At 42.0% G+C, this 16,859-nt stretch overlaps 1 protein-coding gene across 1 annotated transcript in view; it reads left to right on the top strand.

Annotated features, from left to right (window-relative positions):
• Positions 1–1,515: 1,515 nt before the first annotated feature.
• Positions 1,516–16,859, top strand: part of LMNTD1 (lamin tail domain containing 1) — a 229,503-nt gene continuing 214,159 nt past the window's right edge. Inside the window, exons 1-4 of the mRNA XM_067559264.1 lie at positions 1,516–1,576; positions 2,216–2,363; positions 6,191–6,379; positions 15,164–15,257. Coding sequence (XP_067415365.1) covers positions 1,522–1,576; positions 2,216–2,363; positions 6,191–6,379; positions 15,164–15,257 — 486 coding nt within the window. The 5' untranslated portion in view covers positions 1,516–1,521. The remainder of the gene's footprint in view (positions 1,577–2,215; positions 2,364–6,190; positions 6,380–15,163; positions 15,258–16,859) is intronic.

Raw genomic sequence — 16,859 nt, 5'->3', positions numbered from 1 at the left:
TCTAGAATGTAAGGGGAAGAATAACATACAAGAATAGCAGGGGAGCATGGAGTGTAGTTAGGTAAATTACAGGGCTTTGTTCTCCTTTTTGAATGCTGATTGATTATGTAGTCAATGCGATCACTATCACCTCTTCTGGAAGATATTTATAATGATAAAATGTCATATTTATAGCAAAATAAAGCACTGTACAATTTATTCATGGTTACTGAAACCATTTCTCACTTAACATTAATGTACTGAGTGGTGGTTTATTAACATACTAGTATATGTCAGCTAAGAATAAGCTCAGGGTCCATTATAAAGTGAGGGTGTTTAATGTACCTTGATGATCAATAAGTGGTTGGTAAAGGATTGGAATGAATTCATTATTCTCCTTATGAACCCATTCCTATTTATTACAAACAATCAAAAAACATTTTATTGTGGAGAATGAGAGCTCATGTAACAGTTCTTTCATCAGAGGCTGCCATGAAAGGACCAGTGAGACTAAAGCAAAGTACAGTAATGATAGGTTGTTTCTCAGAGAATTAATTAGTCAATCAGATTGGGCATTTGAGAAGGGAAGAACTGCAATTATATTAAAAGCTACTTACTGTACTTTGGCAGCTTTCTCCATGCCTTGGGCAATTCCACATTGACATTCAGGTTCATCAGAAAGTTCTACCTTCTCCTAGCAGTGCCATGCTTTTAAAAAGAGGAGCCAAGAACAAGGGGTCTTGGTGAGGGTCAGGTTGTTAGATAACTATATAAAGATGTAGATATTGATTTACAGTTATCTTGGGGTGAAATTCACTTAGCACCCAGGGTCCATGCACCATTTACGTGCTATTTTGAAGGCTCAAATGGAGCTTAAGCAGGACACAGACCTTTTTGCATAGGGGTGAAGTTCACCTTTGGGTATATACCAATGAAGTTATGGGGTCAGATCCACATTTGACATGAACGGATGGAGCTCCATTAAAGCCTATTGAGCCACACGGAGTTACATTGGCTGAGGATCTGGCCTGTAGGTTTCAGTCTTTTTTGTTTTGTTTTCTGCTGCAGTGGGGTTAGCGCATCTTGCATCTAATTCCCAACAGAAAACTGGCATGCATTTTCATCTACTAAGGATGCAATCCAAAGCAATGAGGTTCATTTATGTTAATTATTGATGAAAATCCTTCCTCACTGTTTCTCAGTTCTGCATTTGTAAAATGGGTACAATAATATTTCTTTTCTCTCCCACCTGTTGTCTGCCTTCTCTATTTAGATTGTAATTTATTTGGGGGCAGAGACCATCTCTTACTGTGTGCCTGTATAGTGCCTAGCATGATGGTGCCCTAGTCTTGGTAGGGCTCCCTATGTGCCATTGTAATAAAAATAATACTAACGATAGTCTGAAATGTAGCATCACTTTACTGGTTTTATGCATCTCACATGAGCTAGTGAACTGCAGCAGCTGTTCTGCATCAGAGAAGACATTCTATCTTCCCACACCCAAGAGAGTTTCTAGCCTTAGAAATGAACTAGAAGAACAACATGAACAAGGAAATAGGGTTTCATTCTGCAATGAGGAGCAGATCTTGGTTGTTAGGTAATTTTTTATCTGCAGAACTGAGGAGCACAAGTGCCCTGGGCATGGATAGATAGTACCAGACACTATTGCCTCATATTAATGAAAAAATCCCAGACTCCATGCTGAGCTTGTATAAGTGGGCTTGATAAAATGTGGTTTTGCAGAGTCACCGAGAAATAAGCCTTCCCACAAGCCATAGAGGAGCAGTAGCAGGGTTGCTTCCGGGATCCTATTGCATTCTCAGTAAATGGGAGTGTAGGGGTGTGTCAGAGCAGTTCATGGTCCATCGTGTTTAGTCTGAAAGATGGGTGCTTTGTATTACAAATCCAATACCCAGGTGAAGAAGTCCCAATTTTATAAAGTTGTGGATATGCTTTTACAAATGTGGACCTAAGTGACAAAGGCAAAAAACAGAATTATAGAATTTTAATGTGGGGTGGAAAGAAGGCGAAGCCTGATCCTACACTACTGAAGTCAATGGGAGCTTTGCTATTGCAGGGTCAGGTCTGAAAAAGGAAACCTGGGGAAGGAAGTTGATTAAAGCATGATCAGTTTTTGAGTTGGCAGAACAATGATTAATTACTGGAAATTGCAAGTGGCCATTCTTTCCATCTTTTACCATGTAAATTGATCCTTCATCTTGGGCTCATGTTTTAGAAGATGAGATGACTACAATTTCTGATATCTGTGAAAAGAAGGAGATGCCTGCACCTCAGAAGCAATTAGAACTGAGCAGTAATGGCCAGATGAGAACTGAAATCAGCAGACACAAGAATCCTCAAATGGAAACCAGATATGAAAGCAGGTACGTTTGCTTCTGCATGTAACACAGAGTTCTGATGGAAAGTTGGTTTTCTTGTTTAAGTAGAGCAATAAGGTGGTTGTGGCATTTTACAGATCAGTAAAATAGGTTCCCTTCCCTAAAGAACGTGTGATATCCAGTTTTGCCAACCTCAGGCATTCAAAACCATGAGTCAAGCCCCTGGAAATAGTGAAGTTTAAAAACAAATAATAAATGTTGAGTTCTTCACATAGTGGTTTCTGAGCCTTTAGGGTGCACTAGCTTTGCATTTTCAAGCTTTTCTCAGCAACTGTGAGGACTAGAAATTTACTGTTTTTTTGTTTTGTTTTCTGGTTTTCCCAAACAAAAACCAAGATTCTTATTAAATGACTTTATTCCAGGACCTGGGGCTTTAAGAAAAACATGAAAGACTTGCGCTAAAGTCACAAGGGTTGGCAACACTATGAGAATTAAATATAATTCTACTGCCTGATTAACATATATAAAATTCAGGAATATTATCTAGTGGCTTTGTTTTAGAACACCTGTATATTTTAAAAGGTATCTAAGTAGGTAAGTAGATATGACATAGTTTAAGCAGTTTTGTTCAGAAAGGGTAAAATTCACCTGGGTTAGCCAAGGCCAGGGCACCATTTAAATTGAGGACTTAAGTGGTATATGTGCCTTGAGCTGGCCCTCTTCACAGGGGAGAATTTCACCCCAGAAAAATACTTCTCAAAGTTTTCTATGAAGCCTTTAAATACCAAAAGGTTTTTCAATGTCATTGATATTTTGGTACAAGAGGCAAACTCTGCCCTCAGATATTGTGCAGGGTTCCCCTAAAAGTTTAGTAGAAGCCATGCATGCATCTACAGGCAGAATTTGGTCCTTAGATGACAAAAATGTGATCAGCAAGCAGTATTGCCAACTCAGAATTCAGAATTCATGATTCAGGCCCTCAAAATCATGAGATTGTTTTACAAATCATATTTTGTTTTAAAAAATAAATTTTGGATTCTCTTTTATTTCTAGTCCTGAATCTTTAGTGTGCTCTTCCTTCATGTTTTCAACCTATTCTCTGCAACCATTGGGACTAGAAACTTCCTTTCTAAAAATTAAAACCGAGATTCTCATGAAATCTGACTCCCGCAGCTGGGGCTTTAAGGAAAACATCAGATATTACTAGACTTTCAATTAAAATCAGAAGACTTGGCAACAATGCACGCCCATCTGTGACAGATTGATACACGTCTATCAAATTGGCCTTCACTTGACATTGTAGCTGCCATTTTGAAGAATGTAACTTACATTTTGAGTATGTCCCTATAACTGCCTAGAGATGTCCAGGAAGTCCAAAGTTGTGTATTGCAATGCCTGACATCTCCTTGAACAGACTAACACAAGAGTCATCATCAGTGATTTTCTTCCCAATCACAAGGAAGACAAGGATTTGCTACAGAGAGTGGCCAGGCTGAAGGAAACGGGTGTTCTCCAGTTTGGACCGTAGGGGGGATTGGAACTTCCTGGCAAGACACCTGACTAGGATCTGAAGCTGACCAGTTGGTCACATGAGAGAGGGGACTTTATTTAAGAGCATGATCAGATCTCTTTCACAGTCTGACCATTGCCAGACAATAGAATGAGAGGTAGGAAGGGCCTACACACCTGAGTGGGCCCAATGGCTCAGAAGATGGGCTGAGCATAGACACAGTGGTGAGAGCATATAGGCATTTATTTCTCCTCAAGATCTGTAACTCTTGTATGCTTTAAGAGTAAATGTTACTATGGTTTTAGAAGCTCTTGTGCACAGCCTGAGTTCCTTGCTATACCTGCCACGTGATCCCTGAGGAGTTAAATGGTAAACCAGAGTGCCCACGGAGATGGAACTCTGGTGGGAACATGCATAAGCAACTGGGAGTTCAGAGCACTGGCTTTAGGGCCTAGTGCAATTGGAATGCAGAGTCCCACATCCCAAGTAAGGGTGGCAGACAAGGAGTCTGCATTCAGGAGTGCATTTTAGAGGCCCAGGCCAGAAACTGTGACTAGATCCTGGCCAGACCCACTGGCTTGGAAACATGTGGGATCCAAAGGCTGGGTCCAGTTACAATGGATTGGTGACCATCCACTAGGGGAACTCAGTCAGGTCTGTAGCACCGTTACATAGCATCTAAGGGTGAAATTTACCTCATGCAAAAATAGGGTTTAATGGGGATTTAAGTGGTGTATAGGCCTTGAGCTGGCCACTGCACAAAAGTAACTTTGCCTTCTATGCTTTGTAGTGTGCAGTTAAATCTTTGCAAAGAAGCGGGATAAGATCACACTGTTTGCATGAGAATTATTGGCCTTTTGGATTAGTGGAGTAAGAAATGACAAGATTCTGCTGTACGGTATTGTTTAACATCACACACTGAGATGACATCTTGGGAGACCAAACTAGTGTCAAGAAAACAGCAAGGATTGCTTGCTTGCATTTGGATATGCCAAAATAACTTAATGGCTTGTATGTAGGGTGACCAGATGTCCCGATTTTATAGGGACAGTCCTGATATTCAGGACTTCTTCTTATATAGGCACCTATTACTCTCCACCCTTGTCACGATTTTTCACACTTGATATCTGGTCATCCTAATTGTATGTGCTGGAAAAAAACCTGAACCCTGTTACTGATCAACAGTTAACAATTTAAGCAACAATAACAGCAGGTTTGCCAATTTAATTTAAAATATTCTACAGAAGCAGTGTTAAAACAATATTAATAATAAGGTTTCAAAATCAAGCACTCAGAAGTTAAGAAATGCCAGAATTAAGGTTGCCTGTGCAACCTTCATCAGCCCCATTGTGCATCTATCTGCATTATGATGCAATCTTTAATTACAGGATCACATATTATTTTTTTCCACATTTTGTCCTCAATCTGTGAGTAGGTGGATCTGCTCTGGGGATGAATCAGGGTTAGGAGGATCAGATGTCCTGATTTTATAGGGACAGTCCCGATATTTGGGGCTTTGTTCTATATAGGCACCTATTACCCCCCACCCACTGTCCCAAATTTTCACACTTGCTATCTGGTCACGCTAATCAGGGTTGTGTAATGAAGGAGAGTTTTGTTGTGGATTTTAGCATGCTTAGTGTGGGCAGAATCTTCTGGGATTTAAGCTGCAAAGTTCTAGCAAGTCTCTACTGAGCATGTGTGAACTGCAATTTTTCAAAGGTTTATAACTTGGCCAAATTTGGGTAGATTTTCACAAGGAAGGCAAAATGCACATTTTTGACATAAAGGCCAACTCTGTCAAATTTCAAGTCCATGCTGCCAAGCATATTTTCCCCTCACCTTGTTCTCAGAAATAGCTGAACTGTTTTAGCTGAAATTAAAAAAAAAAAAAAAAATCAGCTAGAGGTAGAATACTCAGCATGGAAAATTTGAGCCCAAACAGCTACTCTTTGGCAAAGTTATAAGGAAGTGGAAACAGATTCTTATAAAGGGAAGTGTTGGGAAACCTTAATAATAGGTGGTGCTACCAACGCTGCCTATAAGTAATATTTTATTTAAAAGTCTGCATTAGCAGGAGTGGTTTTGGAAGTAGGGCCATTTCAGTAGTGGCAGTGGCTGGAGATATTATTTTGTGGAGAACAGAGGCGCAAGGTTTTGGCGGGGGTGATGGGGAGAAAGCTCCATGCATTGTCTGCCCCCCATTGTGCACCTGAATAGGAGCAGCCAGAATCTGACCCTATTTTTTTGTTTGTTTGTTTCATTGGTTCAATTTATTACAATTTAATTTTCATTTTTCTAAAAGTGGAGGCAGATTAAATCTTTAATTTTTGGATCTGACCGATATTTTGTGTGTGCTCAGACAGGAAGCTTTGGATATCCTACTCCTGAAGAAAGATGAGGACATAAAGAATTTAAAACTTCTCGTGGCCCAGAAGGAAACAGATTTGCAAGAGCTGAAAGCCCAAAGGACGTTATCTTCAATACAGTTGGATCTAGCTATGAAAGACCTTGAGGAGCTAAATAAAAACATCTTGCTGTCTCAAAGAAAGTAAGAAACTCGGTTTAGGTTTACACGTTTCTCCTTTCTCACCTTAATCTTGTCTCAAAGAGCAATGTGTGTTTAAAGGTACAAACTTCGCTGCATCCAGGTCGTGTTTGCTACATCTCAGGAGAAGGAGCGCAAAGGTGGCTGTATTGCAGCTTAGCAGGTCTAGGATTCTAAGACCATCTAAGGGCTGATAGTCTGTGGCATGAACTAGAGCAGCCTTTGGGATGCTTTAACTTGGGTCTGACAGACCACTATCCTCAGAGGTCGTTTTTGCAGCTGGGAATAGCTGGAGTGCAGTGATGCTCTGGTCACGCCCACTTTCTTGTGGTCGTAGCTGCTACACTGAGGGCTGAAAAGGTGGACTGCTGATTCACTGGCCATATGCTACCCAGAGATTTCCCTTTCTGCAAGAGTACTTCCCTTGTAACATTTAAGATGGCTTTCTGGCTGCTTTGCACCAATGGAGGCAAAAAGCAGCCTGAGCAGAGTCCTAGACGTAGTCCACAATATCCTAAATACATCAGAGCAAATCGTATTTGGTAGCCCTTTTGAGGTCTGTAATGCAATGTCAGTGAGATTCCACATGTGACAGGATTTGTTCTTTGGTTAAAGTATTGCTTTTTGTAAAGCATAGGCTGCTTAGAGAAAGCATACATCTTTTGAGGATAATTTCAATGTAATAAGTAAAAACAAAATGAAAAATGGCCCTGGAAGTTTCCCTCACTTGAGCCATGGTTAAGTCTGTGAGATTGGCAAGTCAACTCTCAAAAGGGTTTCTCTCCTACTCCCAGAACTTTTAATGTCAATACAGAACACACTGAGCACCCTGTCCTCAACTAGCAAATGTAAACAACGCCCGCCCGTGTAATCCAGGGTCATTTGAAATATCTGAGCATAGCTCCTGGGTGTGACAAATTCAGATTAGGTGCTTGCTGCCAGACTTAATAGCTGTGTTCTGATCTGCAAACTTTGATGAGAAGCAATTTAGAATAATGTGACATATTAGCAGGCAAAGGAGCTCGGCAAATTGTTGCAGCTCTCATTATTAACTGTTAAATAGGCTGTTCTGGCTGCTGGTTGTGTGCCTCTCAGTACATGCCTCAGCTATTCATCTACAATCATTGGATGCAATGATCAAGGAGTTGCTTTGCGTGTGTGGTCAGCCGTGGAACACTGGGCTTTCACATCCTATCCTTTCCCCAGTAAGTTATTCACATGTCCTGACTTTTTGTCTCTGTGCCCGATAGAAAGCTCCAGACCTCAATGTATGTTTTAAGTGTTTACGTATTTCCATTGTACTCCAACAGAAGGAAGAATGGATGCAAATCAGAAAAGTGCTACTGATAGCACTGCACTGTATTTACGGGAAGTACTTGGAGATCAGCAGACTCACATTGCATATCAGCTTCAGGGTGGCTGGCATTAGCATATTAAGGGGCTTCCACTATAACTATTTAGTGGGCCCCCTTCTTTGTAATTTGTCCTTTCCCCTTCAGAAATTCTCCCCATTTTCTCTTCTTCCATCCCCTTTCAACTATTACATTTCTCCCTCACACTCAGCCAGGAGCTGTTGAGGGCCAGATGATCTTTCCTCTTCTCCCAGTTCACTCATGCCATTTGGTAGTGCCAGTGAAGAGAAAAGGTGAATATTTGTGGTCTCCCAGTTCCCCACTGTGATGACTGGTGACAGACCAGAGGCTTGACAGGTGAGGCTTTTCTAACAGCAAATCAGTGGAGAGCACACTGATCTTTGCCCTGCCTGAGAGCTAAAAAGCACCTAAAAGCAGAGCACTGATCAATACATTTTAGGGTGTAATTCATCGCTGTGCACAGGGCCAGCAATACACACATCTTAGTCCCACAGGGGCTAATTTCACTCTTAGTAATATGCGCTTCATTCCCATGTTAAATTTGAAATTGTCCTGCACATTGGAAGCCCATTATGAGTCGAAGTCCCAAAATAAACATCCATACTATAAAGCAGTGGTTTCCAACCTATGGCCCGGGGGCCAAAAGTGGCCCATGGGGTCTTTCAAAGTGGCCCGCCGCTCCCCTCCCACTGGCTGCAGAAGGGATCCAGGTGGAGTGCGTTGCCGTGGGACTACAAGACCAGTGCAGGCTCCTTGCTGCACCCAAGGGAATGGGAGATCAGTGGTCCCCTCCTCTTGCTCCAGTAGGGAACATGGCAAAGCGCTTTGCCTGGGTCTCTAGGCATTGGGGTCCGTGCTGGAGCCAGAGGGAGGGGAGCACTGATCTCCCAGGGTGCAGAAGGGAGCCACTGCTTAGGTATCCAGGTGGAATGCACAGGGCTACAGGATGCTTGTGGTTTCCCTGCTGCAGCCAGGGGAACAGGAGATCAGCAAGAAGGCAGCCTCCTTGCTGAACTCCTTCCCTCTGGCTGCAGTGGGGGGGGGGGGTAGGGGGGAGCAGAAGGGGAGGGAAAAGGGCGGAGCAGCCAGGACCCACCATGCTTGAAGAGAGGGGTAGGACTCTAAAAATCAGTGCCTTCCTGTTTGGCCTGCACTTAGCAGGCCACCACCATGACTTAGCTGCTACACCATCTGCTTTAGTATATAGTGACAGTCACTCATCTACACTAGAGCTTTGTCTGTGAGTTTGTGACATACTGTGTCATATACTGTGAGTAATATGTAGGTGTAAAATAGTGAATGTAAAAATGAGCCCAGTAACATCAAAATGTTTACTTTAAATATGTAGTGATTTGTAGGCCTTAATGGTGTGTACGTCAATACATTTTTTATGAGTTGATAGACTGGTGGCCCTTCACGGTTGTAAAAATGGTATTTGTGGTCCTCGAGCCAAAAAGGTTGGGAACCATTGCTCTAAAGGCTCTGATAGCCACTATCAAAAAGACTCTAAAGAACTATAGCTATCATATTGCATGTCTGTTTATCATATCACATGGGTACCTAAGACCAATATACAATACTGGTATTTTGTTGACAGTTACTACTATTTGTCATGGACTAATTAAATTTGTACCCAGCAGATTTCATGATAATTTTCCTAACATTTATTATGGGAAACTAGAAATTGCATGGGTTGTTAGCAACAAGCAAGCAGAACATAAATGCAAAAGCACAACATGGTTATTTGTACGACATTTTGATCACAGATGTTATCACATCAAAGAACCAAGGCTATATGACAAGATAAAATTATAAGCCTGGACAGTTTAACACCTGAAAATATGAAAACCAAGCACCAGTGAAAGCTTTTCCACTGATTGAAAGCAACATCTCAAAAAATGTAGGTTTGAGAAATTGAACAGTTTGCTATCCGTTATGACTCATTACACACAGAAAAAGAGATTCACCCTGTTTTCTGATCCTGTGGGAGACAGGCTGTTCTAATGCATAGGGCAGTCAGGCAACCTCAGTTCTGTTCTTGGCTCTGCCACTACATGTGATCTTAGGCAAATCACTTCACTGGCTTCCCCTCCCACCCATTGTCTGTTCTGTGAGTTTAGACTGTAAACATTCTAGAGCAGGGACTGTTTCTTACCATGTGCTTGTACAGCACCTAGCACAATGGGGCCTCTAGGTACTACCATAATAATAATATGATATAATATAAAAACAATAAATAATGGTACATGGAAATGGTTCACAGTCAAGGATGGTGACGACATTCTGAATTAAACTGTCGGTAGCAAGAAAATCCATACTTCAAGGCTAAATCTTGCAGTCATGCAGGATTCCCACTGGAGTCAATGGGAGCTTAGCTGGAGTAAAATCTGCAGGATTTAGCCCTAAGGTTGTCACTCAGCCCTTTCTGCCTTGTTAATAGAACACATATGGTGTGAACCATTGTCCAAAACTCTTGCCATGATCTGAGCTGGAGCAATGACAGCCTTAACTTGGAGGCTCTCCACTGTCATTTTTAAAATAAATGTAAAATTTGCTGATTTTTCACTTCTGATTTTCTTGGACATTTATTTTAAACATAGATTTTAAAAAGAGCCAAAAGCCCATCATGGTCCTCCCTGCTAAAATCCCATCAAATGCTGCTTCCAGGTATCTCTGCTTTAGTGGATGTCATGGGACTTCAAGGATGTTTAGAGGGGTGTTGAAGTGTTTTAGCACAGCCCCAGGCATTTTTACACATCCTCATCTTCAGACACCCAAGAGGAGAACATGCCTGGTGTTCATGCATAACAATGACACTTTCACTGCATGATGAAATAGTTGTGGATTTTAACAATGACTTTTACTTGTGTAGCCTTTTGCATCCAGAGGCCCTCAGAGAACATTTAGAAACAGTAGTACCATGCGGTACCTAAGTAATGTTATCCTCATTTCACAGACAGGGAGACTAAGGCACTGAGAAAGTGCGTTACTGATGTGTCAGTAGCAGAACCGTGAATAGTGGTGCACAGGAGTTCTGATTCCTAGTTTCCTGCTCCGATCACTGTAGAGAACAATCTCATCTGCTAAATGAACGTTTTATTATTGCCAATGAACATGCTGGACTCTTCTGTGGAGAGTCTCAGTTGTGCAATAAATAGATAACAGTATGGAAATTATTCATCTAAAAGGAAGACAGGGAAATGACCTAGGAGCAGACGATACATCCTGGGTATCAAAGCTCAAGCTTGCAGATAGAATTGGCCAGTGGGGTTGATCTGTTCAGGGCACAACATACTTTCTACCAATTGCCTGTTTGTTATTTAGATAAATAGCAGCTGCCATTGGGATGTAAACTTCTGCCTTTGCTTTAACCTCCATAATCCCGTTGCTCATTGTTTCTTTGCCATTTTTTGAATCTTTACACTCTAAACTCCTCATGGATAGGACCTGTCAATACAGCAGGTCAGAAAATGCTACTAGCAGATCAGACTTCTCTACCAGATATGAACTGGCTACAGAGCTTCCTCTCCAGAGAGATACACCAGAGATGTGTTCACTATAAGATCCTTTAATGCACCAGGCAGGAATGGCTGTTGCCAACTTAAGTATGTTACACATGGCGCCAGCTGGAGGCTGAACTGTATAGTATGGTTTAGCACTCCACTATATCTCCCCTTTTAAGTTTTACCTTCCTGCCATTGACAAAACTTACACTTTTAAGTTCAGTACAATTCAGTCTCCTAAGTGTCTCTGCATCAAACCGGTTTTATAATTCCATGACCCAAATGTGTAATGACTTGGTCACCTGGCTGTCTATAAGTTGCAATGACTGGTTGTGGTAGGTTTGGAATCCTTGAGGAGTCTTCTTCTTGTTCTGCATGTGCCGTTGGTTGAGTTTGCTCTGTTGATGGTTCTTTCTGGGGAACTAACTGTAGACATTGATAGTTTCCGTTGAACTTTCTGCGTAAGTCTCGATCATGTGTGATCTGAGTGCTGAATTCTTTTTCTTTACAACAGCTGGGGTTGTCCATCCTTTTTCTCCAGCCATTTGATGCAAACACAGTCAACAGGTTCTACACTTGGCCGTTTTCTAATTGAGTGATGTCTTTTGTAAAAGTGTTCTTTTACCCTTTTTATCTGATTTTACTATTCTCTTCTTGTCTGGCCACTTTGGAGATAGGTTCTTTTCCAAAGCTGAAACAGTAGTTCTGAGTGGTATTCCCATAGGAGTTGTGCTAGGCTATATCCAGTAGCTGCTATTGATGCAGATCAGTAACACAGAAGAACAAGCAATGGATCTTTGTGTTGCAGATTTTCTTTGCTGTCTATACAGCTCTCTCAGTCTCTCAATTCACTTGGGGTGATGTGGGCTGCCAGTAATATGATCAAAATCATATTTCATTTGGAATTATTTAAATTCCGCAGCAGTGAATTGAGGTCCATTATCCATCACTAGGTGGTCTGGAATACCAAAGTGAGCAAAAGTGCACTTCAGTTTCTCAATAACACTGAGATTTGTTATGTCTTTCAAGTACATTACCTCTATATACCTGGAAAAATATTCCACAACAACCAGGGAACCAGCCAGCCATAATGTAACTTAGAACTCCTTGAAATTGGGTGTCCGTTGAGGTTGCTCTTTGTGACGTCTTTTCTGACACTGGTTTGTATGCATCTACAGCATCCACATACACCTTTACATCTTCTTCAAGCTCACAGTGAGTTGCTGGGCTCCATAGTAGAGTGTCTGCTGCTACCTGATTTTTCCCAGGAACATAATTAGCAACTGGGTGAAATTGCATAAACCTGATAAAAAGATATTGGCATTTCAGCAGCTTGATCCAGGTCTTTTCCATTGAAGTGGATTATAGGAGGTTTATGGTCTGTTATCCATGTAAAAGTATCCAATCCACACAGCTATTTGTAAAAGTTCTCACATACCCATAGGCTTGCCAGGCACTCCTTTTCACTCTGTGCATGCTGTTTTTCTGCTTCTGCGAGTGTTCAGAGCAAAATTCAGCTAGCTTTCACTCAGATCCATGTTGTTGCCACAATACACCACCTAGGCCAAAGCTGCTTGCATCCATACTTACCATTGTGGGCTTGTTCACATCACAGTACTTGAGAACTGGAGCTGTTGAGATCATTTCTTTTACCTTGTTGAAGGCAATTTCTTGATTTGGCCCACATGGTCATGATGTTCTGGACTTCAATAGTTCATTCAGTGGTTTTGTCACTGTAGAAAAGTCTTGTAAGTATTGTCTGAGGTAATTTACTATCCCCAGGATGTGTCTCACTTTTGGTCCATACGTTGGTGCATTCAATTCTTGATTTGCTTTTACTTCTTCAGGGCTAGGACTTTATTGTCTGTCCCAAAAACTCAATTTAGGTTAGGCAGAAAATTCACTTTTCCTTCTTTAGCTTCTGCTCAGACTGACTGAAGTCCTCAGGGATGGGACTTGCCAATAGAGCAGATCAGAAAATGTTTATTTTCCCACCTGCAGAAGATGTCAATTTTTATTGTTGGTGAAAAACAGATAACCTGAAAAGTTAAAATGTTTCAGTTTTGGCTAAAAACTGATGAAAACTGAAAACAACTCAGCCAAAAACTGGGGGCAGGAGAGAGGAATCATTTTTTGTCAAAAGTTTCAGTTATCCAACATAAAAATCAAAACATTTTGAGGAAAATAGACCTTTTCATTATAAATTACACTTAGTTGAAGCCTCCCAAAGTGGAAAATTTTCAACCAGCCCTATTTGCAAATTTTATTTGTCTGTAAAATGCCATATGCATCTAAATCACTTCCTTGGACTATCCTAAACAATTCATCCCCTTTCTCTGTGTTAAATATCATGTATAACAATAGGTTCTGGTATATGACACAGCCCTCTGCTGTCTTTATTGAGACAAACCTTCCAATGAATAATTTTGGGCCAAATTCAAGGGAGTCAGTAGATGTGCACAGGCTTATACACAGGCTGGATTTGGCTCTATAGCTTAATTTGGTGCATAAATAGAATGTAACCAAGCCTGTAACAATAGTTTTATGGATATCACTCTAAGAAATTAATAAAACAAAACAAAACACAGCACTTTATTAGTTTTTTCTGGTGATAACATGTAACTTGTTCTAGATACACTTTGACTCCCTCACATTACACACAGATATGCAACACCTCCTGCAACACCTCCTGATATGCGCACACCCTGTCCATGGCCCCATGAAGTCACGAGACCTGCTCGTCAACCTCCTCCTGGCACTGGCCAAAGTGGCCATCTATAACACCAGGAGCAGAATGCTGAATGCGGAGGTGCTCTACCACTGTGGAGGTCTATTTCCGCTCCTCCCTTGGTTCACGCATCCGGGCAGAGTTCCTCTGGGCTGCATCTGCTGACTCCCTAAACACCTTTGAGGAGCAGTGGGCGCTGTCCGGGGCTCTCTGCTTGGTGTCCCCTTCTGGATCTCTGATTTTGAACCCATGACCCTCACTCCTGATCCCCTTTTTCATTTGTTGTCCCCCATAATTATTTGAGTCTTGGGTTCAGTAGCTCCTCCCCTTAGGCTGGGGGAAGGGCCTTCAACTGTAGAGGGGCTTGCACCTGCCCACTTTCCCAGAACTCAATAGTTACTGGGTTGCTCTCTCTCTCTTTGCATATCGAAGAAGCTGCAGCCAAATTGCAAAGTACTTGTCTCTTTTTCAAGAAGCAACTTTCCTCTGACATTTATGTTATTTATACTTCTCAGCTTATTGTGAAACTGCCACTCTTTGCCAAGGGCAAGTAACTACCAAAAACTGGGGGATCCATTTACAGCCTAGGCACTTCAGGCCAGACTCATTGAGCAAACCCTGACCCCACTGAAGTCAGTGAAAAAGATCCCATTGATTTCAACAGAGCCAGGGCCCCACCCGTAGTTGCACTAGGGCTCCTGTGTATTGGCCAGGCTCGCACAAAGGCAGGCAAGTGGGTAGGACAGAGAGGCATCCTCTCTACTCCCAGGGGATAACTCCAACACAAAGGTCATGTATGCCAGGTGCAGTGCTGGATCTTCATGTTTCTCCAAGACACTCTTTCTCTTCCCCCAGTGCAGGCGGTGTTCTGGGTGGAGGGCAGACCAAAGGGACGAGGGGGCAAAATTGTCCTGGTGATTGAGCCCCCTAGCAATGTCCCATGTGGCTACTGTAGGAGCGACACAAGTTAGGGCCGTGCAAACCAGTGCCAGCCCCATGGATCACACCAGATCTCCGTAAACTCAGACCAAGGGAGTCTGGCTCTTCATCCTCCTGTGGGTCCCCCAGCTCCCCCTTCCACTCCCAGGGGATAGTTCGTGTTTCACAACAACTTTGATTTGGGCTGATACCTTATGAAAGAACCACAGTGACAGATTTTTCTCTTTATCCCTGAATCCTTTAGGTATGAGGAGGAATTTTCCCAGCGATTGAAACTGCAGGACCAGGTACTACAACTCAAACGCCAGCTGGAGAATCAAAAAGAAAATTGTTTACAGGTGAAGTAGAATAACCCTGCTCCAAAACTGTGCTTTTGAAGCCTCTTCAGCATCTCCTAATCATATTACTGAAACTCCTGCAGAATTGGCCTTCCTCCAACAATGGATTAACATGGGCTGTTGTTGAATAGAGCGAACTTGAGAAGCTGGCCTCTGTGAATGTTTATAGGACCAGGTCTCCATAATTCCAAAGATTACGGTAGTTCACCACTGTGCAAAAGCTTATTTGCATATAGAGCCAGCTTCTGGATTCTCCCACCAACCCCGCCATGTGGGTCAGCTGGGTCTCTGCATTACTGAAAGCCCCCGCAAGTATTCTCCGCTCCTCAGGGCCTTCTTCCTTGTTTATCACAGTGTCCTAACTAAGCTGCTGTCCATATCAACTCTAGTTGTATATTTTCTTTCCATCTTCTTGCTTTGGTTAGAATCAGAAAGCCAGAATCGTATTCCTGGCTCTGTCTGTTTTCCTGGCCCTGATGCTTCACTACCTCGCATGTTGTGTGGTCATTTGTGTGAGAGCAAAGTTGGCCATAAAATGCTGCTATTGGTTTAAGTGACTGGAGAAATCTATTGTGGTAGTGGTTTGCTTTCCTGTGTGAAGCTAGATTAATCACTTCCCTCTGTGCTGAAATGAGTTGCTATGAGTAAGCAGAGGATTGAAATCCCCATTCTAATGCATTGACTTTCTTCCCTGTACTCCAGCACACTGATTTAATCAGCCTAAAACCTCATTCACACTTGTGAATTGCCCAGTTCTTTGTCTCTAGCCAGCATTTGGTGTAGTGCAGTGGTGCTGACTCCTTAGTGCAGATGAAAACAAGCTGGAGCCTGTGCTGATTGAACTTGAAGCAGGTGTAAACCTTGATGCACTCAGCTGGCACAAACCCCTACACTGAATGTACTTAGGAGTTCACTATATAGGTTGCTGGCTGCTAGAGGAGGAATGGGGTCTATTACTTGGTATGGGGATAAGGCTGTAGATTGTTTGTGGTATAGTGCTAGTGGGAAAACCAATGCACTCTAATGGAGAGTCTGGTAGTCTCTTTGTAAGGGTGTTAGGAGGTTTAATTCATGGATGTCTGCACAATGATTTAAAATTCTGGGAGTAAGGTAGTTAGGATAGGAGTTAAGTGGCTTGAGTATTGTGGGATGCCAACCTCCCCCTCCCTTTATTTCCTGTGTAGTTCATGGGAATTTCTGTTCTCCCCCTGTTGTGATACAGTTAAATAAAGTAGTAACTTCCCAGCCTGCAGTTCTGTGAGTAGACATTCTTCTTTCATTGAGTGACTCCTTTACAAAAAGGTGGGAAGGCATTATAGAGGTGCAAAGTATTACTTTATGCTGTGGAGTTCTTGATACTAGAATATTTTTTTAACTCTGGACTACTTTTGTTATATACTAATTTACTCTTAGCTAGATTAAGGGTCTGTCAAACCTAATGGTATTAAGCTTTGTTTTGGGGTTAAATTGTTTTCTTGCCTTGAGAGTAGACAGCCCAGATGGAAATGGTTCCACCAGAAGTAGGCTTGTTACTATGGAACTACATCAATTTTTTTTTTTTTTTTTTTTTTTAAGAAATTGTCTGCACTTCTTACACACTGA

This window comes from Emydura macquarii, unplaced genomic scaffold (assembly GCF_026122565.2).
Source record: "Emydura macquarii macquarii isolate MOO-44397 ecotype Brisbane River unplaced genomic scaffold, CSIRO-AGI_Emac_v2 contig_2205, whole genome shotgun sequence".
In the NCBI taxonomy this organism is placed as follows: Eukaryota; Metazoa; Chordata; order Testudines; family Chelidae; genus Emydura; species Emydura macquarii.
The sequence above is the reverse complement of the archived record's forward strand: the minus strand, read 5'-3'. Positions and strand labels throughout refer to the sequence as shown.